We start from the raw sequence: 26,196 nt of genomic DNA, 5'->3' as shown, positions 1-26,196 counted from the left end.
TGCACGTAGCTGGCAATAGGGAAACACTGATATGTTAAACAAAAGAGTTATATAATCACATATTTTATGTGTAAAGCTCTTTCTGGAAAGAATAAAATTTAAATTGTTTTAAATCAAAATTCAAATAACTTGGGATCAATAAAGACCCAAATATTGATCTGTGTAAAATTCTACTGCAGCAAAATGTAAGTTTCAATTTTTCCTTTAAATATTATTTTAAATGGCTAGTGATAATGATCATATCAATGGCCATTATGATGACAATAATTAACATATTACAGCAATTTATAGCTCACAGCCACTTTCATTTAAATAGTATCACTTTAACCCTATGATAAAGATACCACACACTCATAATTCCTTAACCACAATTCACAAATCCAAAAAGCTCTGAAAACAAAAGTTCTTTCTCTAAGTCTGGGCCTAAACTCCTGGCCTGAATTGGTGTGAGACTATATATAGTCTTTATTTAATCCATTTGTAAATATTCATATGTTTCACTAGAGAAATATTAATGTTTGATTAGGGGGTACTGTCCTAAGCCTGCTAAGAGTCACATATATTTAGGTATGTATATGCTTTTACATTTCTAAAGTCTTAAATACTTGAATTCCAAAAACATCTGCCACCCCAAGTTTCAGTTACAGGACTGTGGACTTGTGTTTTCAATCTTCATTTTATAGAATTCAGGAAGTTAACTGATTTCTTCTTCAAGATAACACAGCTTATAAATGATGGAGCCAGGACTATCATCTGAATATCTAAATCTCATTTTCTATCCCCTATCCAAGACTAACCACAAATGGGAAAAAATAATCCTATAGAGGCATATAGAGGCATTCATATTACATGTACCTGTAATTCCCCAGCCCACTTCACCCAGAGCACTTGCCAACTGGAGGCAGCCTCTAAGCCCATACATTCTGGGTACATCCTATGAAATCCAGTCCAAGGACCACAGGCACGTCCAGGAATGACATGACCTGGACAGCAGACTCCAGCCCTGCCACTTTCTATTATAAGAATAAGTTAATGCAACATTTTCAAAATGCAAAATTTAAAAATAAAAGTCTATTTGTACCTAGCCTTCAAAAAAATGTCCTGCTGATTTAGTTTCTGAGCTTCACTATTTTACAAAAATGACTCAGCTCACTATCTAGTTTGAGTTCACTGACTCAGAAGTTAAAAGCATCACCAATTTTTATGTTGACGCTATTTTTCACTAAAATTTATTTTTTTAAATACAAAAGAAATAAGACAAAATTTTAAAGGGGAAACTATAATTATTCTAAGGATTGCCCAATTTTCTAATGCTAAGTCTATCAATCCTGTGATAGTTATATTTTTCAACAAATACTTCTGGTTCTTCCTCCATACATGACAGGATTGTACTTCTCTACCCGGAATTAGGTAAGCATGATCAGGAAGTTTGCTTTGGCCAACAAAATGCAAACAGAAGTTGTATGCATACTTCTGAGAGGAAATTTTAAGAGACAACTTAAGATTCACTGCTGCTCAGAATGTTCCAGAAAGCATTTTCTCCACTAACCTGTTTCCCAGGATGAAGATGACATGGAGTAGAGACCCAAAGGGACCCAGAGAAAACACATAACATCAAAAAAATTAATAAATAAACATTTGTTATTTTAAGGTATGAACATTGGGGATAGCATAGTTGTTATAAATTTATTGCCTCTCAGCTCCAAATCCACCCTTCTTTGACCTGCTTTGTGACAGTGAAGCTGGACTCTTGTCACAATTTCTCCTTTGCACTTGGCAAAATGTTAAACTTTGTCAGTAGAGGGAGCCATACTGACATTAAAGGAGGAAAGGACTTCTAGGTTCTGTGTATTTTGTTTTTGCTCCAGTGCATGGTTGCCAGGAGCTTACAGACATCCAGTGTCACTCAACCTCCTAGCAAGTTTCAGTGGCACCACAGCAGAGAGTTTCTCAAGAAGTCTCAATGGCACCCCAAGAGATGGCTTCCCAGTGAGTTTCCTAAGCACCCCAGCCAGCTTCTCAGCAAGTCCTACCAACATTCCCACAGATGATGTCCTGCTTGCCTGCCACAGCCTGAGACAACTCCATGGGCCACCATCACATCCTCCAATGAGAGCTGAAACTCACTCTCAGCCATGCAGAAAGGGCTTCTCTCAAATTTGTTTCTGTTGTAGGTACTCTACTTCACCCCTAGAAGAGGGCTGCTCCCTGCTACAGGTAATAATCCTTCATATTAAAATGTTCCTGTTCAAATTACTTTTATAGTTTCTATCTCCTGACTAGACTCTGATACCTAGTCTATCCTAAAATAAAACTGTCAACTGCAACATAAATTTATATCAGTAGTTTTACAGAACAATTTTTCTTTTTCTACTTCATTTCATAGCTACTTTTAATGTTTATATACCTAAGTGAAGCAAATGATTATATCCCTAAACCCTGTCATGAAGTTTAATTCATAACCTACACTACTGTACATCTTTTCATTAAACCAGACTCTTGGGTAAAAATTACAAAAAAAATAATATCTGAAGGCACACTTACATAGAGTATGCTGTTCAACCAAAAATGTCGAAAGAAACTACTTCTTGTGGAAAGATTAAATTCAAATATTTACTTACTCATATTGCAATATAAAGTTATGCTGAGTCTAAGATGACCATCAGATAATGTAAATACTATATATGGAAATATTTGAATGACTCTTCACTATGTTAGTCATATGGTAAAATTATTTATTCCCCTCCCTATGAAAATAAATACAATTATTAACTAACATGACTACTACTTAGGAATAGTACTTAATCTTTATGTACAGAGCACAGAACAATTCACACTTCTTGCCCCCAGTCCCTCCACTCCAAACCCAGTTAAACCAACATTGTAACTCTGGAGGAAACTGCTAAGTACATAAAAAGGTGGAATGCAGACTGGCAATAATTTGAGGGCAATATAGTATAAATGATAGCAAAACATACATAGTAACATATTATTTCAGAGATATTCTGAAATTTGTATCTCTGAATACAAAATACATTTTAAAAAATAAGAGTAGTTCAGTATCTACTTTATAAAGAATATATATCCAAATTTATATCTACTGGCACCCTTTAAGAGGAACATCATAAGGAGAATAAATGGCCCCCCGAAGATGTTCCGTCCTAATCACAGGAACACATAAATATGTTTCCTTACATTGCAAAAAGAACTCTATAGATATGATTAAAATAGGAAGATTATTCTGGAATATATGGGTGAATTCAGTCTAATCACATGAGTCTTAAAAGAGAAAAAACCTTTCCTAGTTGTGGGCAGAGAGAGATGCAATGACAGAAGAAAGGTCAGAGAGACGGCATCGTGAGAAAGATTCAAAATACCTCTAGGCATATTTTGACTTCCTAACAGACAAGGAAAAGACTCTCTCAATTTTTAGAAAATAAGAAAATTTCACCCAGCAATGCTATGATAATATTAAGGTTTAAAGAATGCAAGAGTATAACAAGCTATGTGCAAGTACCAGAAAGAGGCCTCTAGGAGGTAAGAACAGCCCTCAGCTGAATAGCCCACAAGGAAATGAGAATCTCAGTCCTATAACTTAAGGAACACAATTTTTTCAACAACTCAAATAAGCAAGGAAACAATCCTCCAATAGTTTCCAGAGAGAAATGCAGCCCTGCCTACACCTTGATTTTGGCCCAGTGAGAAAAATATATGTGTTAATAAAAGCATTAATTGATTCTTTCAGACTGAAGACAGCTTTCAGTTAAAAGGAATTGTGTGTGATAAAACAGATTTTCATCTACGTGCCTGGGAAGCAAACGATTATAAAAACGATAATAGATACCTCATATGCCAACAAAACAAGATGAATGTGAGCACCACTTCCATCTGTCAACTGAACAATACCAAAGCACCAAACGCCACTGTGGTTGTTCTACTATCTAGTTATATTGTTTAATGTATTCTTTTTCCCTAGTTTTAGCCACCAAGAAGCCTAATTACAGCATGCAAGAAACTGCCAGACTATTTTTCTCTTCGAGCTGAACATAAGCTTTGGAAGAATAAATGATAAAGGGCATTCCTCCTGTGCCTAAAGAAGCATTTATCCAATTCCTCTGTTTAGCAGAACCTATCAAATTATTTGTATTATATAAAAATACTAAATGTTTATAACATATAAACTATATGAAAGTTGTTAATTCCAAATGCCTTAAAAAACATTTAGCTAGCACTCTGTTGTACAAAAAGTAAAAGAGCTTTGACAGGTATATATAATATAGATAGATATATGTTCATAACATAGAAACTGTATTAAAGTTCTTAGTTCTTGGCCAATTAACTTATACTATCTAGTTGTCTTCAATTTTGTAGGTTACTGGTATTAGAAAGAAAATAGGTAAAATAATATATCACTCCTGTGTGTAAACCTTTTCTTAACTTTCCCCTTTCCATAACCCCAACCTAATTCCTACTTCTGGAACTTCCCATCTCAAAACCTAATAAAATTTATCTCCCTTTTATAATACAAGCACTTTCTGAAATTCTGCAATAATTCAGTAAGCTAATATAAAGAGGCACAGAATTTTCACCAACTTCAGCATGTCATTTTCATAACTAATCTCCTCTCTATATTTTCCTAAAATACACTCACATTTCCAACATTCCCTTCGAGGTGATACAGAAATATATACAGGGAAGGAATTTGTCCTTGGTAAGCCTAACATATAAAACAAAGATTGTATGACAGTTTAAAATACACAAAGAATGAAACAAAACAGGAGGGTGACAAATTCATTGAGACTAAGTTATCAATGGGAATAAGGAATATTCAACAAAAGGATGATAGTCCTGAAGTTCTGAAAAGATTACATGGTATGAATATATCCAGTAGAAAAAGTTTTATAAGTTAAGATATTAAGAAGGGTTCCTTCTAATTATGAATGGATTCCAAGAGCCTAATCTTTCTTTCTCCCCTTTGTTCTTTGTCCTTTCTTTTCTTCTTTCTCCCTTTTTGCCCTTTTTACTACCACTCTGTTATTTTCCACCCTATCCCACTATATTCCAAGTTGTAGTCACTTCTAGTACTGATATTTATGTTACAAACTCTCTAGAATAGCTAAAACAATAAAAGAAGACACTTCACAACTGCTCCCTAAAGACAGATGACTTCACAGAGCTAACCATCAGAGAGATAAGCAGATACAGGTAGATACACATTATGTATAGTAGTCAGTTAAGCAAGTCTGGAATCATAAGAGTTTAACTGACCCTTAAACCCACAGTTGTCAAATCCTGGCAATGTTGGCTCCCAAATTTTTCAAAAATCTGTCTTGACTCTCCATCTCCACCTCTACTGCCTTATTTCATATCTTCATCATTTATTACCTGGATTACTGTAAGATACTCCTAAACAGTGCCCTTATCTCTAGTTATTACACCTTCTAATCAATCTATTAAATGAGTGTGGTTTTTGTTCCAACAGAAGTCTAATTGTATTGTGTCACTGCTTAAAATGTCTCCATGACTCCCTACTGCCAAATCCAAATAACAGCATAGAAGGCTTTTTTTTTTTTTTTTTTTTTTTTGAGACGGAGTTTTGCTCTTGTTGTCCAGGTTAGAGTGTAGTGGCACGATCTTAGATCACCGCAACCTCCACCTCCTGGGTTCAAGCAATTCTCCTGCCTCAGCTTCCCAAGTAGCTGGGACTACAAGCATGAGCCACCACGCCCAGCCAATTTTGTACTTTTAGTAGAGACAGGGTTTCTCCATGTTGGTCAGGCTGGTCTCAAACTCCCAACCTCAGATGATCCACCTGTCCCTGCCTCCCAAAGTGCTGGGATTATAGGTGTGAGACACTGCACCCTGCCAGAAGGCTCTTTTTTTTTTTTTTTTTTTTTTTAACACATGAAGGGTTTTGGGCGAGAGGAGGAATTGGGAGTTTTAGGATTTTTGCTTAGAAAACAATCAGCGCAGCTAACATCTCCTCATTCTTTGAGATTCAGCCTAGATGCCATCTTCCCAGGACTGAATCAGATGCTCCTCTTGTTAAATATATACGTGATACACTGCAGTGCACAGTGGTCTCCTGGTACTTACCATGCAAAATTTTCATTGTGGTTTATCATGTTTCTTACATTGAGCTCCTTAAAAATTACTTGATAATGGTTAAAATTATTTCAACACCCAGAGATATCTGCATTTCATTAACTAGAGAATACAAAAGTTTTTAACATGCAGGAGTGAGACTTTCAGAGATTTTAACAGGGCAAACTATGTGACATCATGTAATATAATACAATATAATCAAACAATACCACGGAGGCAAGACATTACTAGTAAGATTAGTCTGACATATTTTTTACTATGGTTATAATGTACTAAAAACACCTTTACAGTATTTTTTTCATGGCACTTTACATTTTTATGTGTTCATATGATTATGGTTGGCCTTAGATTGTCTGTCCCTGGAGGGCATGAACTATTTCCATCCAAAGCATTCTGTGTACTCCTTATCACTCAGTTGTGCTAAACACAATGGAAATGTATTAATTCTCTTAATCACTTTTACACCCAAATTTTTCCTAATCCCTAACATTCCTTAAATTAAAAAATGATATCTATCACAATGTTCTTCTGGTTTCTGGTCAAAAAAGATATGCCCTTAGTCCAAAAGAAAGATGAGTTGCAATCATACACAAATGCTAAGTTTGCTTCCATGTAAAATAAGCAAAATTGGGCATATGTTTAAAAATTACATTTGATTTCAAAAATAAGGGCACTGTTACATAGGCAAATCTTTTTTTTAAGATTATTGGAGTTCACCCTGAAAGTTGGTACCACCTAGATGAACATAGTATTTCATTCCCAATGTTCGCTCGTTCACCAAACTAATTATTTTTGAGTACCACTATGTGTAGGGCATTGTATTAAATTAGAAGCTGAGGCTGCATTGGTGAACAAAACAGACATGGTGAGTGCTCTCTGTGAGTTCATAATCTAGCAGGGTAGACAAACCATAAACAAGTAAATGAACAAATCATTATAAATTTTGATAAGCATAATTAGGGAAATATAAAAGGTATTGTTATAAAGAATAATGGAAAGAACCTACTTAAGAAAGAGTAGTCAGAAAAGAGCTCTCTAAAGATTCAAATTTGAAGCTAAGCCAAAAGGATGAGAAACCAGCAATCATACAAAGCTTAAGTGTATTTGAGGGGCGGTGTGAAGATGAGTATGCTAAGCTCAATAATGATATTTCAGAATTAGCTTAATCTAATACAGCCCTCTGGGTTCTTAGATAAAATATGAATAAGACAAATCAGTAAATACAGATTTTAGTTAAATAATAGAGTAAAAAATTTAACCCAGGCAAATCTAAAGTCAATTACAAAGCAGTTTCCACAAGTAAGCCCCCTCAATTCATCTTTGACTATCAGTATCTTGCCAATTACCAATAACTTGATGTCAGTGTTATTTTCACTGTTATGTCTTAGTTATCAGACTCCTTAAGAATGATATTTGCTGAGGAAACTATTTTCAAGTTGTTACCAACCCTCTCCCCATCTCTAGTCTTCTAAACAAATAATGAAGTCACTTAAAAGCTCTCCAAGCACATCTTGGCTTCCTAATAGACAAGGAAAAGGCTCTCTCAATTTTTAGAAAATAAGAAAATTTCACCCAGCAATACTATGATAATATTAAGGTTTAAAGAGTGTGATCTATATTAGTTAACAATAATAATTATTTATAGCACAACTACTTATAGCAGGAGATTTAGTCTATAACAATCACAATCATTCAAAATAAGTGTTATTACTCAAATAGTATAGATGAGGAAACTCAGAGTTTAATAATATAAGCAAGACATTACCACTATTAATTAGTAAAGTAGGGCATCAAGTCAAAATTCATGTGGTACATCACACTTGCTTCCACTACCTCTTTCTTCAACGCACAATATAATTAGTTCTTTATCAGAATCTATTGTCAAGAGAAATATGTTATTTAATTTCCCTTACTTTAAAATATAGAATATATATAAATTTATTGGGTACTTTCTCATAAAATGTAAATCAATTTTTTGTTTGCTTGTTTTCTTACATTAATCAATTTTTTAGAATGCATTTTGAATCCTTAAAAACTACAGTTTTAAATTTTTTTTGCAATGACAAGAGTGGTTTACATACACAATTTTTATGTAAAAGTATTCATGATTCAATTGGTAGTTTTTAAAAGTATTAGAATAGGGAAGGTCATTCTAAGAAAATCACAAACGTAAACTCCATAAACCAAAAATACAATAAATTCAAATATATTTTTTAATCCTGACCAGTAAAATAGGCATAAACAAGGTCCTAAAACAAATAACATGTAAAAGAGCCTCTACAAATCACTAAAAATCACTAACAGAAAAGGGAATACAAATGGCTCTAACCAAAATTTTTTTTTTTTAAAAAAGGCTCTCAAACTCTGACAAGAAAATAAGCCTACAGTGACACCTTTTTCACTGAAATATTGGTAAAGATTACCACACACTGAGTTGGCAAAGTTGTGAGAAAGTCCCCTTAGTACATGTCACTTATACGTACATCCTCTACAAAAGTAAATTTTGCAATATTTATTAACTTTAAAATATACTAACCCTTTGACCCAACAACTTTGTTTCTAGGAATCTGTCTCAAATATACATTCATACAAGTAGGAAATGTATGTACAAAGACATTTTTCACAGATAATACTGTGATAAATACTAAAAATTTCTAATAACAAAATACTTAGAAAAAAAGCTTAAATACTCACAAATATGGTACTAAAGAAACTACAGAATATTCATTAAAAGGGATAGTATGTATCTTATATCCATTAAAATTAATGAGGCAGCTATACAGTCACAGATGTGGAACTGACCTCCCAAAAAGCAAACTGTGGGACACATTTGTGTTTTTATGTTTACATCCATCTGTACATACATGTATGTGCACACACATACACACATATACAGACACACACACACAATATTATATATACACATGTATTTATTCTTATGCATAGACTGTCACTGGAAGAGTATACAATATAAAATATACTGGTATAGTAGTTGGCTCTGGGTGGGGGAGAAAGGTAGCTAAGAAATTTAGGGGGTGGCTCACACCTGTAATCCAAACACTTTGAGAGGCCAACGCAAGAGGATCATTTGAACCCAAGAGTTCAAGACCAGGCTGGGTATAGGGAGACCTTATCTCTACAAAAATAAAAAATAAATTAGTCGAGTGTCATGACACCTGCCTGTGGTGCCAGTTACTCCAGAGGCTGGGGTGAGAGAACCGCTTGAGCCCCAGGAGGTCGTGGCTGCAGTGAGCTGTTATTGCGCCACTCCACTCCAGCCTGGGCCTCAGAGCAACAAAAATCCAGTCTCAAAAAAAAAAAAAAAGGAAAAAAGAAACAAAGAAAAAAAGAAATTTTATTTCAAAATTTTATAAATTAACTTTGGAAAGTACTTTTAAAATTGAAATATTTTTTAAAACGTAGAACTGCTCACTTATGTGTTAAATATATACTAATCATTACCCTAATCTAGCAGGAAAATTTTTACTTATTGCCTTCCTTTATTTCGGGAGCAAATTAACTATTTAACAGAAAATCTAAACTGCCAGTGAAAAGATAATATACACATTAAGAAACACATAATTTCTAATTTGTGTAATCTGAAAGACTATGATATGCACATATTAGAAACAATATTTATTGAATGAATACTTTTCTATTGATTTAATGGGTTTGCTTTCCTCATACATTTTTTCACAATTACACAAAAAATCCCACTGGATATTCAACTTTTAATAAGTTACATATTTATTTCAAACAATGGTTCTTCATTGTCCCACAAAATTGATAAGCTACCTCCTTAACATTACCACAAATCAAATAAACATAATTTATTAAGTGTCTATTATGTGAAGGTGTTAAGGATGTTGCAAAACACAAACTAAAAAAAAGGGTAAATTTTGATTCTTGCCCTCAAGAAGTTTACAGTCTTGAAAGACAAAAGTTAAGAACATTATTCAGGTGTCTTGGAAGATTGAAAAAAAAATTAATCAGTAAAAAGACATTATAAATTTTACTGATGGATTGAATTAGACAAATTAAAACTGCTACAGGAATACATGAAAGGATTTTTTTAAAGTAATTACTGATCAGGGATCTACTAAGATTTTTAAATGCTTGCAAAATTATAGTACCTCGCTCACATGTAAAATGGTATTATTTGATGATGATACATTTCCTATATGAATGTTCAGCTGGACTTTGATTAAATTACTAATAATTAGGTATAATTTTTAATTATGCAAGCTCCTAAGGTGAGAGATTACAGTAATAGTCTCAGTTTTAAATACTCAGTGTCTTATTAAAAATATCTCAAGCATGAACCTTTTAATACATGCAAATTTACTTATAAATTATATGCATCTAAGTATTGTCCATCTATATATTACATATTAACAAGGTTCAAATTCATTCTTTTCTCCACTTTGCCTGAATACTTAACACAAACATTGAAACTCATAGATCATGCAAAAATATTTTTATCTAACCATTGCAGTATCTTCACACATCAAATATATTTTTTAACATAATTGTTAAAAGGCAGCAGACACGCATTTAAATTTCAGGGTTTTTTTCTCTCTACTCTTAGAATACATGTTAACACCCAATGTAATGAGCAGCACTAAAAAGAAACAAAGGATAGTAATGACCAAGTAAGTGGACCCTAAAACTTTGTGGGAAATAGTAATCATTGAAGAAGGTTAGTATTATTCTTCTTATATATTTGTTATTTAATACCCAATATTGATAATATGTTATTTAACAAACTGTCAAATTCTTCAAAATGATTTGTCTCTCATTACAATAATTCTATTATAAAGTCTATTCATTTCCTCATTTGCCTTGCCTACTCTTTCATTAAAAAAAATTAAGAGCATTTAAAACTAAATGTCCAAATATATTATGCTTTAACCTCCAAATAACTTTCTGTTAAAATAAATATAACAAGAATTCTGAAACCATGAAAGCCATTTTGAGATAAGACACCTTTCTACGACTAAGTTAGGTAGCAACGCAAATAAATATTTAAAATAAATCTAAATATATATTTTTCATCAATGTAATTTTATAGATTGTATGAAAAATGTACTTAGAGAACATTTGTTTCTATCTAAACTATGGAAATATGAATATGTAAATATTATATGTATTTGAATAGTATGTAGGTTTACATACAGATATAATATATACATGTAGCTACCTGAAAAACCCTATTACATCTTCTTCTTAATATAATGTTCATTTTGAATAATCCTAATTCAATACTTAAAAGTCCATTTATATTTCTATATTAAACAATAAAGAGAACTACAGTGAACTAGCCAATAAACACTAAGGTTTAGCATACTATGAAGAAATAAAAACACATTTTATATTTAAATATGTAAGTCAAAGAAATAAAACTACATTTTATTGGAGCATCATTTTGGAGACATTTAGTTTTTTCAGTTATACTAAAAGGCATAAGTTCATATATTTAAATATCAAACTGCAAGTCATCAAAAGCTTGGAATTGTTAGTATACAAAATAAAGTTAAGCAAAGTAAGAAGCATGCCCAAAAACGCTTCTAAAAATAATGCTTTATTCTCCTATTAGTTGGAGTAAGCTACTTAAGTCTCTTAATTTCTTCACATCCCAAGGCTGTCAATAAATAACATTCCCAAATAATTAGCTTTCATGTAGAAACTATTAATTTCAGTTATTATGTCAGGAACATATTTGCTGTTTTAGTCCCTCAACATTTTGTGAGCAACAGTATATTTAGATTTGTGAATATTTGATGTTTGTTACCATAAATTATTTAAAGTAGTATTTTTCATTAAAATATGAAAATATATACCTATTGACAACGAAACTTGTTCCTTTGTAAGTACATGAAAGAATACTAAATTCAACAACATGTTTTTAAAATTTAGCTAAGTAGAGGTGAGTGTATTAGTTCCTTCATAGAGGAACTTCACACTTTCACTTGTATATTTCTGTGGAGAATATGAGAAACATATACTTGACAAAACGCAAAAGAACATCCCACCTTTGGTATATACACTGTGTAAATTAATCTCTCAGTGAGTAACTCATTTCAAGTAAAAAGAAAAAATCCAAGCTGGGAAAACATTAAAAAGGTTACACGTCTTCTAAACAACCTCTTTCACGAAGTAACTGAGAAATCAAATAACCACAAAACATTTAAAAGCAACTCTTGTAGAAACAAATCTCTTCGCTAGACTAACCAGAAAAGGAGTTTCAGAGCTAAAGATAACCCTATCTGGACAGTTCCCTAGTGCTGAAGTTCCAGAGCCAGTAAACGGATGCCTGGGTGCTGTTTTCACTCCTCCCACCCTCGGAAAAAACCGGGCTGCCAAGACTGTGAGCACAAATAGTAGAACTTCACAAGGTAGGGAACATCCCAAACTGTAGTGATGATAGGAACTGGAGTCTCTTCAGGATTAAACAGATTTACTAGTTGCAAACAGGAAGAGCAGCAGAGTGCAGGGTGTTAGCACTCGCCAAGGGGGAGGGGCTGGAAGATGGCGGCGACCGCACACCCACCCGAGACGCTACAGAGCTTAGGCGCCTCGCCCACGCCGCCGCCCGCTGCCCGCAACCACCGTGGGCAGCCCTGCTGTGTCCCGCGTTGCTAGCAGAGCGGCTCCGCGGAGACGGAACCACGGGTCCCCGGCGGCGTCCGCATCCCCGGCCGGAGCGCCTTCGCCCGGGTCCGGCCAGGGAGCACCTGTGCACGGCCATATTGGATTCCGTGCCCCAGTCACTGCCTCCGAGCTCAGGCGGCGGGAAAGGAGAGGGGACGCGCAGAGCCTGGGTTCAGCCCCAGTCCCGCTGGGGCCCCAGAGCCAAGCTGACCAGAGGGGAAACCCGGAAAGGCGCCGGGGAAAATCACACCGCCCTAAGACTCGCCACCCTCACCTCAGCCGGCCTCGGCGCCCTCCCTCCCCGACACACACCCCCTGCTCTTAGACACCCAGCAAACAGCCCGGGCGGCCGGCGTTGGCCGCAGCCCTCGTGGCCTGGGAGACGCCGGCGGGAGGCAGGGCGGCGATCCCGGGCGCGCAGGCGGCCGCAGGGCAGCGGCCGAGGGGGCGGAGGGCAGGGAGAGAGGCGGGAATATGGAGCCAGATCCTTACTTGAGTACGGACTGCTCCTTCTCCTCTTCTTTCTTCTGTCTATCCATGACGGCCAGGATGATTTTCCTCTCCTCCTCCGTGAGGTGGCTGAGGTCAGGCATCTCGGGTTGCAAAGGCGGCTGAGAGGCCGCTGGGGTGGGAGCCAGGCGGCCCCGGGGCCCGACAGGAGCCGACATGTTTGGTGGAGCCGAACCACCCTAGGGAAGCGGTGAGGCAACTCCGGTGGCAGTGGCGGCACCGGCGCGGCGACTGGGGCAGCCTCCAGCGCTGGGACAAATACATACAAATCAATGGCCTTCAATCCAAGGCGACAGCCCCCCTCCCCCAAGAAAGAGCAGGGGGAGGGGAGGGCGAGCGCGTGGGGAAGGAGGGCTGAGGAGTGCGCTTCGGAAAATGTTTCTTCTTCCCGGGGGCGGAAGGACTGTGAAGTGAGCGGTTCAAAGGAGAGGGGAGCGGGCGGCCGGGACGCGGAGTGAGCGAAGCGGTGGGGGAGGGTTGTGGAGTAAGGTGGCGGGGACAGCTAAGGGTGGGGTGACTGGAGGGAGCAGGCGGGAGGGCGACAGGCGGACCGGGGCGCGAGTGTGTCCGGCCGCGGCGGGGGTCGGGAGCGCGCGAGCCGCCTCGGAGGGGAAGGGTGCCTGCGAACCAGCCCCCCGGGAAGTCGCTTCTAGCCTCCAGAGTACCGCCGGCCCGAGAGGCACCCAGGCGGGAACGGAGAGGGTCGTGAGGAAAAGCGGACGGCTTCCCAGAGAAGCAGCTCAGCCGTCCCGCCGGCTGACGCGTCACAGGGCTCCCGCGCGCCACGGAGGGAGGACTCCTCCCGGCACGCCTGGAAGAGGGCCGTGGGGCCGGAGACCGCCCCGGAGACCCCAACCCACCCCGCCAGCTAAAGTAGAGAAGCAAAAGCGGAGAAGGAATGACAGGGGCTAGCAGCGGAGAGTCCCGGGGCCAGGGCCCATCGGGTGCCAACGCCCGGGTCCAGGCGAGCTCCGGCGTGCAGCAGGGTCGGGCGCCGGCCCCTCCTCATCACGCGCCTGCCTAGGGTCGCTCAGCCGCCGCCGCCGCCGCCCCTTGGGTCCATGGAGTCGGCGCGGAGGGCCCGTGCTCCCTGCGCCGCCGCCGCTCGGTGCCGCCGCGCGCACCTCCTCCGCCCCTCCGCCTCCCGGGCTCTTCCCGCGGGGCCGCGTCACCTCCTCACTGCCTAGGCCGGGGCACCCAGCAGGCGGCAGCCGCCCCTCCCCGAGCGCGACCTCAGGGCTGGGACCCGGGCCAGGCGGGGAGGGAGGGGAGACTGAGCTTGAAGGGAGGGGGCGCCGGAGTTTTCTGGGACGGAAGTGTGGAGAATGCGTGCGTGTGAGGGGGCGCCTGAGGTGTCGGGAGCGGAGAGAAGGGTGTGAGCCGTGGTGGGGTCAGGGGTGCCAGGTGTGGCTGGTGGGGAGGAGGTGAGGGCCTCCAAGGGACCGGGAGGGGCGGGGAGCGTGAGGGTGGAGTCAGGGCTGGAGCTGAAGGCGGGTGCCGGGGAGGGGTCGCCCAGGTGTCAGGCCCTGAGGAGAAAAATGGAGCGCCCGTGGTGGGAGGGCCCCCGAAGTGTCAGGGCGGGATCCTGGAAGGAGGGAGGACGTGAGTAGGGGAGAAGGGTCCCTAGGGTGTCAGGGGTGGGAGCCAGGAAAGGGGGAGAGAGCTGGAGGCCCGCAAGGAGGGACAGCGGTGGAGAGAGGTTGCAGCGAGTGGGAAACGCAGGTGGTGTCAAGGGCGGGGACAGGGCGAGGGGCGCAGGGCTTGAGGAAGTTGTGGAAAACCGAGCTTGACGCTGAGAATATGCAGAGGGATCCTGAGGGGAGGACGCGGGGGGAAGCGGGGAGAGTTACGGTTGGCTGGGAGGGTTCGAACCTGACACGACCAGTAAAGGCTAGGAGGGTGAAAGGAGTTAGAATAGTCCCGAGAAAGAGGCTGGGCGGTACTGAGGCCAAGGTTTCTGTCTGTCTGGCCCTTTTTGGCGCTCACCCTAGTCTAGAAAGAAGAGGCAGAGACGCGAAGAGATCGGGTTAGAGTCAGAGTTTGATTTTCGTAGCACGGAGATAGGTTCAATGAAAGAGGACAAAAAGGGAAGACAAGAAACCAGCGTCTGGAGAACGGAGGTGGCCACTACCATCCTTTGCGCTTCGCGGGGCTGGGCGCCGCCCTGAGAGCCCTCCCGGAGGGAGCGGGGCCGGGCGGGTGGCGCGGGGCTGGGTGGACAGAGCTAGGCAGGCTCGCTGGCTCTTCCGGGCGCCCTGGGCAAGCACTGCAGGTGACTGAGTTGGGATGTGTGTGCCAGTGTGTGTGTACCCAGGTGAATGTGTGTGCGCACCCCACCCAGCCTTCCACACGCGCGCTGCTTAGTACCAGGTCAGATTGTGTGCTGATGAGTAACGTAAAGCCTTTGAGGTTTATATTATATTTACCTTCTTGGTGTGTAGTAAGCGCTCTCCCTCCTCCCTCTGTTCCCCAGGTACCATCTGACTAGCTCCCCATTTAAGAGAGCTGGGGATAGGCAAAGCAGCCCTGGAAGTCTCCTGTGATTTCTAAGCTTAAATGTCTGTTTTTATTTTCTCCCATGCCTTGTAATTGGGAAGAGGGAAAAGTTTACTTAAGAGCTGTTTTTTAAATTATTACTCACTTGTTTCAAACAACACTCTCATACTCCAGATAATTCCATTTTCATCTCTTTGGAGCTGAGCAAATCAGATCAAATTATATGAATCCCAGTTTATTTAATTTTGTTTTAGAGTTCAACAATTTTTATGAATTTCTAATCCAACCTCATCATCCTATGGGAAACAGAAGACCACCAAGAACAGCCAGCTGGTAAGTAGCAGGGCTGGAACTAGAACCTAGATATTTTTAATCCACTTTGAAACCATTCCGGTTTTCAACCCTAGCTGCACACTAAAATTACCTGGATCACTTTTTTTTTTTTTTTTTTTTTTTTGCCAGTCATCTGAGTTGAAGGTTCACTGGGTCACTTTTTTAAAATACCACCTAGACCCACATAACAAATGAATCAGACTCTGGTGTTAGGGCCCTGGCTGTGGATATTGTTTGAAAGTTCCCCAAGTGACTAAGGTATAGCAAATGTTGAGAACTATACTATTTGCATTGCAAAATAGATAATGGAGAAGGAAAAAAAAAAGTGTCAAACTAAGAAAAAAAAAGTGACAACTAAAAACAACACTTAATGGATAACAGAATTTTTCCACCCGAAATTGAAATTGACTTTTACTATCCATATTTTCATACGCAGTAACAGGTACCAGTAAATACATGTATCTTTGACTTTCACCTAGGAAACCCTAAGTGCTGCTAAAATACACTAACTGCTCCTTTAAAAGAGAGGAGAGTGGAACTAAAAATAATCAAAAGGAATGGCTGGAACAGTCTACCTTATTCAACTATTTCTGTGCCAGATTTGAAAAAACAAACACCACTTCCCACCCCCAGGCAACTATCAACCCAAGCAGAACCAGAAGCCAGAATATACACACTTCTCAGAGGTTTAAACTTTTTGAAGTTAAAATAGCTTAGTTATTTTAAGTCTATAAAATGTGAACTTCAAAGCTGTGGTACAAATTAGACAATTTGGCTTCCTTTACAGTAGAGGGTCACCCCCTGGGCCCTGCACTGTTTTCTAGCAGTCATATGGTTAGCATGCTGAGTGCCTGAGGCTGTGTCTCCTTGCACCCCCACCCATGCCTCACCTGCCAGGAGACAGTACCAGCTCATGAAATACAATGGGCATGAGCCAGTATCACTGGAACATCTGACTTCTTACTGGAATGAAGCAGAAGTGAGTGAGGTTACTGTTAATGTGTTTCCTTTTTACAGTTTTTACCACAACTAGATGTGTTTTTCCTATTAAAGGGACTACTTAGGAGTGGAAGGAAGTCTTTTAAAATTATCCTTCACTGTTATTCACACACTTGCATGAAATAAAAATTTGTCAACAGTAGTTATATATCACTACATAGAATATACATTATATAGAATTTTAAAATTCGCTTTAGCATAATAAATGAACTACTTTTCAAAGTACTTGCCCCAGTTTGACATAAGATTGCTAGGATCAGAGCTAAAGAAAGTAAAATGTATTTACAAGATCTCTGTCTTTTGTTCTTTCTACAATATGGATCTTAGAGGTGTTTTGTTTGTTCTGGTACAGTGTTTTACTTAAAATCTTCATCACATATGACTTTGTCCTTTACAGCATTAACTTCTACTTTGGCATGTCCCTCAGTGTATGAACACATTTAAAGTTGAGTCAAAACTGCAATATTCTTGTGTAACTTTATAAGTAACAGCTGTCTTCATCATTGAATTTTCAAGGTCTTGACAGGCTATAAACTAATCCCAAAATGCATGTCCTGGCCAGGCCCTGTGGTTTACACCAGTAATCCCGGTACTCTGGAAGGCCAAGGCAAAAGGATCTCTTGAGCCTAGGAGTTCAAGGATACAGTGAGCTAAGATTGCTCCACTGCACTTCAGCCTGAGTGACAGGGTGAGACCCTGTCTTAAAAAACAGGCTGGCCAGCACAGTGGCTCACATCTGCAATCCCAGCACTTTGGGAGTCCAAGGCAGGTGAATCACCTGAGGTCAGCAGTTTGAGACTAGCCTGACCCACATGGTGAAATCCCATCTCTACTAAAATACAAAAATTAGCCAGGAAGGATGGCAGGCGTCTGTAATCTCAGCTACCTGGGAGGCTGAGGCAGGAGAATCGCTTGAACCTGGGAGGCAGAGGTTGCGGTAAGCCAAAATCGTGCCATTGCACTCCAGACTGAGCGACAGTGTGAGACTCCCTCTCAAAAAAATAAACAAATATAAATAAAAAACAAACAGGCTGGGCGTGGTGGCTCACACCTGGAATCCCAGTACTTTGGGAAGCCGAGAGGGTGGATCACATGAGGACAGGAGTTTGAGACCAGCCTAACTGATATGGTAAAACTACGTCTCTACTAAAAATACAAAAATTAGCCAGGCCTGGTGACAGATGCCTGTAATCCCAGCAACTTGGGAGGTTGAGGCAGAAGAATCACTTGAGCCTGGGAGGCAGAGGTTGCAGTGTGTGGAGATCAGGCCACTGCACTCCAGCCTAGGTGACAGAGCAAGACTCTGTCTCAAAAAATAAAATAAAAAGCAAACAAACTGCAAGTCCTTTCTGCAGTTCCTATAGGCCCTTGAAGCCTATGATTCTGTAGACTTTCATTTTTACACATGCATAAGGGCTACTTGTAATCTAGTAAATAAGTATTAGGAGGTATATCTAAAGTCACAAACTAAAATACTTACCTCACTAGAATTTACTGAAAGAACCTAGTACTCCACTACAAAAGCTGGGTGTTTCACAATGTTCAGAATCATTGCAGCACCCCTTAATGCATACAAATATATTTAGATGGTTGGCATTTCTATAGTTTCTCATAACAGGTCTCCCTGCTTTTATGCTTGCAGCTCTATAGTCTCAACACTGCACAAAGAGGAAACCTCCTAAAACATTAGATCAAAACACTCTGCCGATCAAAATCCCAAGGTGGCTCCCATTTTATTCACAAGAGTTCCTTAAATGGCTTACAAGTCCCACATGATCACTGACTTCATCTCCTAGTACTTTGTGTGTGTGTGTGTGTGTGTGTGTGTGTTTTCTCAAGACGGAGTTTTGTTCTGTCACCCAGGCTGGAGTGCAGTGGTGCAATCTCGGCTCACTGAAACCTCCGCCTCTCAGGTTCAAACAATTCTCTGCCTCAGCCTCCCGAGTAGCTGGGATACAGACGCCTGCCACCACGCCCAGCTAATTTTTGAATTTTTAGTAGAAATGGGGTTTCACTATGTTGCCCAGGCTGGTCTTGAACTCCTGACTTTGTGATCCACCTGCCTTGGCCTCCCAAAGTGCTGGGATCACAGGTGAGAGCCACTGCACCTGGCCCCATCTCCTAGTACTTTTTAGGCTTTCCTCAAGCTGTTCCCTGTTCCTAGAATACCCTTCACTAAGATACTCACTTGGCTAAATCCGTTGTCCTCAAATTTTTGCTCAATTGTTCATCCTATTTAATACTCCTACTTGCCCCACACCCTTCCTGGTCATTATGATGATCTTCTTTACCTTACCCTACTTTTTCTTTTTCCCACAGCACTTACCACTCTCTCTGACAACTGTATTTTTACCCAAAGTTAAATATATACCCGTTTATTATATTTATCATCTACTTCCTCATACTTGAATATAAGCACAAGGGCAGAGTATGAATTTTATTAATGTATCCCAAACAACAATACATGACACATAGTATGTATTCCAGCAAATATTTGTTCAATGAATTTCTGGGAAGAGGATTTGACATTATTATATTGGTCTGAGTTGGGAAACAAAAGGGAAAAAGCATTCTCAAAAGAGGGAAAAGCAGTGTGAATAAGATCTAAAGTCTTTGCCAAGGTGTACATATTCCTTTAGGATTCAGTTCCTGTCTACCTCTCTAGCCTTGCTTCCAACACAGCCTACAAACACATCTTCCTTTTCAGCCATGATAATCTACTTGCACTTTACTCAATGTGTGCATGTTCTCATCTCTGTGACTTTCTGTTCCCTCAGCTTAGATCACTTTTTCTGCTTCCTCTCTCATAACTTTCTTAATTAACTTCTTTATCCTAACCATATACTCATCCCTCCCTCTCCTCTTCTTCCACCTCCTTTCCCTAGACTGTTATACCAATGTACCTACTGTGCTCATAGATAGCACTTGTCACAGTGTGTTGTGCCCATTTATTTCCTTGTCTGTCTCCTTGACCAAACCATGAATTCTTTAAGATCAAGGAATGTGCCTTTAACTTCAGTTTCCCCAGGGTTTATCAGAGTGTCTCATACATTATAGAGACTCAATAAATATAAACTGAAAAAATATATGAGCAGTCGCATGATAATGAGAAAATTACAGTTGTTAGCACATGAAGAAAGGGAGGCAAGGAGTTGTAGCAAAAGATAAAGTTGGAGAAATTGGTCATAGTAAGATTATGCTACAATCTTATATGCTGTACTGAAGAATTTGAATTTATATTATTAGACAGTGGAGGTTTTTAATGAGAACTGACATGATCAGCTTTGATTTTCAGGAGGATATCCTGCCTTCAGTTGTTCATCCATGTCTAAAATGCCCACTAGTAGAATTGTTCAGTGGACTCAGATACATAGTAGTTTGGGCCTGGAGACACAAACAACAGAATGTTTTGCTTCCTGCTTTCAGAATTTATTTTTGTAGCTATTTTGCTCAGTAGATTAAAACAGCATGATAATGAGGCCAAGGTCATGGTTTAAATCCCTGAGTGAGTCAGTCAGTGCAGTGGCCACAGCTGACTATTAATCTTTGCCAGTTGTCAGGTGACAACATTTTATATTTCTTGATCAGGAATTGGGTGAGAGAATATGACTGGTTCATCCAAAGTTAATCACCATTATTGCAGAAGCAACTCAAAGTATATGGCTATTGGTGTCAGGACTATAATTTCATTTTAATGAAAATAATATTATATTAGTGATGACCAAAGAACACAACCTCAGAGAGAAACATACATTGTTTTTTCCTGGAAAAGAAGCTAGAGACTAGTAAAGTTTAATTATTGGGATTCAAGGCCAAAAAGAAATGAAAAACCTAATGGATGTTAGTGTAGGTAAGCATTGTTAATTACTTTTTGTGTATTTAGCAATGTAGAAGGTTATTTATCATTATGTGATAAAACCCATAGAACTACTTCTATTAAAAGTGCTTGGGAACATAATAATCATATTTTTTTCTTTGAGACGGAGTCCCGCTATGTCGCCCACCTCAGATTTCCAAGTAGCTGGGATTACAGGTGTCCACCACCATGCCCGGCTAATTTCTGTATTTTTAGTACAGACAGGGTTTCACCATTTTGACCAGGCTGGTCTCAAACTCCTGACCTTAAGCGATTCGCCCACCTCGGCATCAAAAAGTGCTGGAATTACAGGCATGAGCCACCACACCCAGCCTTCATCTTTCATTTATAGCATTATAAAGTTATTTCTATTTTTGCTTCCCTCCTAGCAATCAGTAAGCACATCTGTAAAGTGAAATAGGACTATATTAAAGGTAGAGACGTAGCATAACTGATGTTACTATTTTCTTAATTATATCTTCATCCTATTTTTTAATTTAAGTTCTGAGGTAGAAATGCAGGTTCGTTACATAGGTAAACTTGTGTGATGCGGGTTTGTTTTACAGATTGTTTCGTCACCCAGGTATTCAGTCTAGTATCCATTAGTTATTTTTCCTGATCCTCTCCCTCCTGCCACTCTACTGTTCAATAGGCTCCAGTGTATGTTGTTCCCCTGCATGTGTCCATGTGTTCTTATCATTTAGTTCCCTTATAAGTGAGAACATGCGGTATTTGGTTTTCTGTTCCAGTGTTAGTTCCCTAAGAATAATGGCCCCCAGCTCCATCTATGTTCCTGCAAAAGACATAATCTCTTTCTTTTTCTTGGCTACATAGTATTTCATGATGTATATGTACCACTTTTTTTTTTTTTTTATCCAGTCTACTATTGGTGAGCATTTGGGTTGATTCCATGTCATTATGACAAAGCAATTTCTATTCCTTTCAGTATATACCCAGTAATGGGATTGCTGGATCAAACAGTATTTCTGTTTTTAGGTCTTTGAGGAATTGTCATGCTGTCTTCCACAATGATGGAACTAATTTACACTCCACCAACAGTGTATAAACGTTTCTTTTTCTCAGCAACTTCAGCAGCATCTGCTATTTTTTGACTTTTTAATGACAGTCATCCTGACTGGTGTGTGATGGCATCTTATTGTGGTTTTGATTTGCATTTCTCTAATGATCAGTGACATTGAGCTTTTTTTCATGTGATTGTTAGCCACATGTATGTCTCTTTTTGAGAAATGTCTGTTCATGTCCTCTGCCCACTTTTTAATGGGGTACTTTGGGTTTTGTTTTTAATAAATTTGTTAAAGTTCCTTATAGATGTTGGATATTAGACTTTTGTAAGATGTATAGTCTGCAAAATTTTTCTCCTATTCTATAGGTTGTCTTTTCACTCTGTTGATAGTTTCTTTTGCTGTGAAGAAGCTCTTTAGTTTAATCAGATCCCATTTGTCGATTTTTGCTTTTGTTGCTATTGCTTTTGGCATCTTCGTCATGAAATCTTTGCCCATTCCTATGTGCACAATGGTATTCCCTAGGTTGTGTTCTAGGGTTTTTATAGTTTTGAGTTTTACATTTAAGTCTTTAATACATCTTGAATTAATTTTTGCATATGGCATAAGGAAGGGATCCAGTGTCAATCTTCTGCATATGGCTAGCCAGTTATCCCAGCACCATTTATTGAATAGAGAGTCCTTTCCCCATTGCATGTTTTTGTCAGGTTTTGTCAGGTACATGTGCGCCTTTATTTCTGGGTTCTCTATTCTGTTCCATAGGCCTATGTGTCTGTTCTTGTACCAGTACTATGCCGTTTTGGTTACTGTAGCCCCATAGTATAAAGGTGGGTGTAGTGTTTTGCCTCCAGCTTTGTTCTTTTTGCTTAGGATTGCCTTGGCTAGTTGGGCTCTTTTTTGGTTCCATATGGATTTTAAAATAGTTTGGATTTTTTGTTGTTGTTGTTGTTGTTGTTGTTTTTAGTTCTGTGAAGAATGTTATTGGTAGTTTAATAGGAATAGCATTGAATCTAAACTGCCTTGGGCAGTATGGCCATTTTAACAATACTGATTCTTCCTATCCATGAGCGTGGAATGTTTTCCCATTTGTTAGTATCATCTCTGATTTCTTTTAGCAGTGTTTTGTAGTTCACTTTGTAGAGATATTTCACCTCCCTGGTTAGCTGTATTCCTAGATATTTCATTCTTTCTGTGACAATTGTGAATGAGACTGTTGGTGGTGTATAGGAATGCTAGTAATTTTTGTACATTGGTTTCTGTATTCTGAGACTTTGCTGAAGTTACCAGTTTAAGGAGCTTTTGGGCCAAGAGTATGGGGTTTTCTTGATATAGGATCATGTCATCTGCAAAAAGGGATAGTCTGACTTTCTCTCTTCCACGCTTTATTTCTTTTTCTTGCCTGACTGCCCTGGCCAGGACTTCCAATAGTATGTTGAATAGGAGTGGTCTTGTCTTGTGCCAGTTTTCAAGGGGAATGTTTCCAGCTTTTGCCTGTTCAGTATGATGTTGGCAGTGGGTTTGTCATAGATGATTCTTACTACTTTGAGGTATGTTCCTTCAATACCTAGTTGATTGAGAGTTTTTAACACAAAAGTGTGTTGAATTTTACCAAAAGCCTTTTCTGCATCTATTGAAATAATCATGTGGTTTTTGTCTTTAGTTCTGTTTATGTGATTAATCACATTTATTGAATTGCACTGTGTTGAACCAACCTTGCATCTCAAGGATGAAGCCTACTTGATTGTGGTGGATAAGCCTTTCACACATCTTTATCTTAATTACAATGCTGCTTACAGAAGTAAATAAAAGTGAACTTTATGATATCAGAAATAAATTTAAAACTTCTAATGAACAAATAGATGTAGATATTAAATACTAATTAAACAACAACAGCTGTTAATATCAAAGAAAATAGTCAATGAGATATTGTATGCTTCCTGTGCTTCCTGATAGAGGAACACGCCACCACCTGTGAAGCTGTCTTGCTAAAAACCAAAACAAAATCATCTGAAATTTAACATCTTCTAGTTTCACCTATCAATTTACAGGAAATAATGGAGACAGAGGAACATAGTAAACTGCACCAAAAGATTGTAGTCTGTGGAACACTTGAGAACATTCTACATGACAAAACCCAGTTTTTTCAGTAAACATATTGCAAGGGGGATATATAGTTTAAACAAGACTAAAAGACATCAACCAAGTGTGAGTAATTCACGAAATTTCATTTGGAACCTGAATTCTTTTTCTTTTGCTTTCTTTCTTTTCTTTTTTTAGAAACAAGGTCTTCCTATGTCATCCAAGCTGGAGTGCAGTGGCACAGTCATAGCTCACTGCATCACTTGGTGTAGCTGCATCACTTGAGGACCTTGGCTCAAATGGTCCTCTTTGCCTTAGGCTCCTGAGTAGCTAGGACCACAAGCAATTATCACCACGCCTGGCTATATTTTTTAAAAATATTTTTTGCAGAGACAGGGTTTCACTGTGTTGCCCAGGCCAATCTTTAACGCCTGGTCTCAAGTGATTCCCCTGCCTCGGCCTCCCACTGTGCCTGGTCTAAGGACTCTGAATTTTTTTAAAAGACTAGAAAAAACTTTTATAAAAGAGTTGGAAATTTGGACAGTGGGTATTCGAGGATAGTGGGGAATTATTGTTAGTTTTAGGATAATAAAGGTATTGTGATGATATTAAAAATAAGAAATTCTTAGTGATAAACACTGAGATACTTCCAGTCGAAATGATGTGATGTCTGAGATTTGCTTCACAATAATATGACTTAACAGGATTGGCAATGGAGGATAAGAAAAAATATCTGCATTATAAAAGTTTTCACAAAGAGGGTGAGTCTTCTAGCTTCCTTTCTGGTTCCCTTTCATTAAACTAGAACATCAGCCAAATCAGATAACCCTTTATCAAGCATTCATTATTTGACACATACTGTGTTTAGTTCTTTCACTTGTTTTTTAAACTTCTCATCCTATGAAAAATTAGTATCATTCCATTTTACAGGCAAGAAAACTGAGCCTCAGAGAGGTTAAAAGATGTGACCAAAAGAAGTGACTGAAGTTCAAGGCTAGTTTTCAAATCTAGGTCTCCTGGTTCCCTGTCCAGTATTCACTCCACTATATGCATTTGCCTCATATGATTGTATACATATATTTTGTTTCCCTGACTAAAATCTGAGCACACTTTTATTGTAGTGACTGACATATAATAGACATCATAAAGTAGTTATATTTAGCCCAATATGCTTTCTAATAACTATCATACTTAAAATGTGAAAATACAAGTATAGCAGAAGCTGATTTTTAATTAAGGTGACCATATGTTCCACTTTGTCTGACACTATCTCAGTTTTCCCAAGACAGTCTTTATTTAACCTGTTGATCAGGTATGATTATTAATTACAACTTCTTTCACTCCACACAGTATCCCAGTTTGTACTTCACATTACAGTGTTGCTAAATTTAGCATGACGTGAATTAGACTCAGATGTGTAATATGTAATGGGTATAGAAAATCTTTAAAATCTAAAAAATATGTTCCTAAAGCAAAGGTGTATGTTATGACCATCCTGTAATTGTAATACTACATGTAGCCATTTAATAAATGTTGGTTGAAATTAAGTTACTGAATTCCCCACTATAAAAGAATAAAGCACTCTGATTAGGTTATATTCTCCCCAGAAAAAGATTTTGACTCAGCTGTAATTCAGAAATAACTATTAATAATAGGAATACCAATTCTAATAAAGATTCATAGCAAAACAAAGGGTCAAACTACCCAGGGATTTGTAAGACAAACATTATAACTGATATAGAAGAAATCAACATTGGCCTGATACCCAGTGCCAGAAGATAAAGTCATAGCAAGCTTCCCAACAGGAAGAAAAAGTAATCACTGTTTATTTAAATGCATATAGGAAGTGACTGTAGAAGTCTGGGGCAAAATCTGGCAAATTAGGAAAAAACTGCAATCCAAGATTTCCTATAAAATTGCAGCTTTCTGAAACAAAAGGTGGGTTTATTTTCCACAATGTTACTGGCAGCTGTACACTTCAAATGTCTTCCTGTGCCTACAAGGATTGATTTAATCTTATCTAGATAGTGCCTGATCCAACTGCTTTTCTCAGTGTCCTTTACTCTGCCAGACACTGTGAAATTCAAGAAACCTCATCCTAGATCTGATGAAAGGAGATGCACAGCTTACTATCAGCTGTATACT

At 39.0% G+C, this 26,196-nt stretch overlaps 1 protein-coding gene and 1 long non-coding RNA gene across 41 annotated transcripts in view; one reads left to right on the top strand and one right to left on the bottom strand.

Moving 5' to 3' along the window:
• The window catches only part of RIMS2 (regulating synaptic membrane exocytosis 2), a 692,961-nt gene extending 678,929 nt beyond the window's left edge, over window positions 1–14,032 (bottom strand). For 36 of the 39 annotated variants that reach the window (XM_032246171.1, XM_032245837.1, XM_032245921.1 and 33 more), the window contains exon 1: window positions 13,249–14,032. In XM_032246171.1, the coding sequence (XP_032102062.1) occupies window positions 13,249–13,424 (176 nt within the window). In that variant the 5' untranslated portion in view covers window positions 13,425–14,032. The remainder of the gene's footprint in view (window positions 1–13,248) is intronic. The other 3 variants (XM_032245991.1, XM_032246030.1, XM_032246079.1) reach the window with 2 other exon arrangements.
• Window positions 14,033–14,402: 370 nt separating this feature from the next.
• Window positions 14,403–24,177, top strand: LOC116528788. 2 transcript variants are annotated; one of them, XR_004259205.1, is made up of 3 exons: window positions 14,403–14,639; window positions 16,017–16,095; window positions 24,021–24,177. It is a non-coding gene; the product is annotated as an uncharacterized LOC116528788 (long non-coding RNA). The 2 variants fall into 2 exon arrangements; XR_004259201.1 differs by lacking the exon at window positions 14,403–14,639 and adding an exon at window positions 14,713–14,868.
• Window positions 24,178–26,196: the final 2,019 nt, after the last annotated feature.

This window comes from Sapajus apella, unplaced genomic scaffold (assembly GCF_009761245.1).
Source record: "Sapajus apella isolate SASKATOON/1434 unplaced genomic scaffold, GSC_monkey_1.0 scaffold3, whole genome shotgun sequence".
NCBI lineage: Eukaryota > Metazoa > Chordata > Mammalia > Primates > Cebidae > Sapajus > Sapajus apella.
This window is presented reverse-complemented; position numbering and strand designations above follow the sequence as displayed.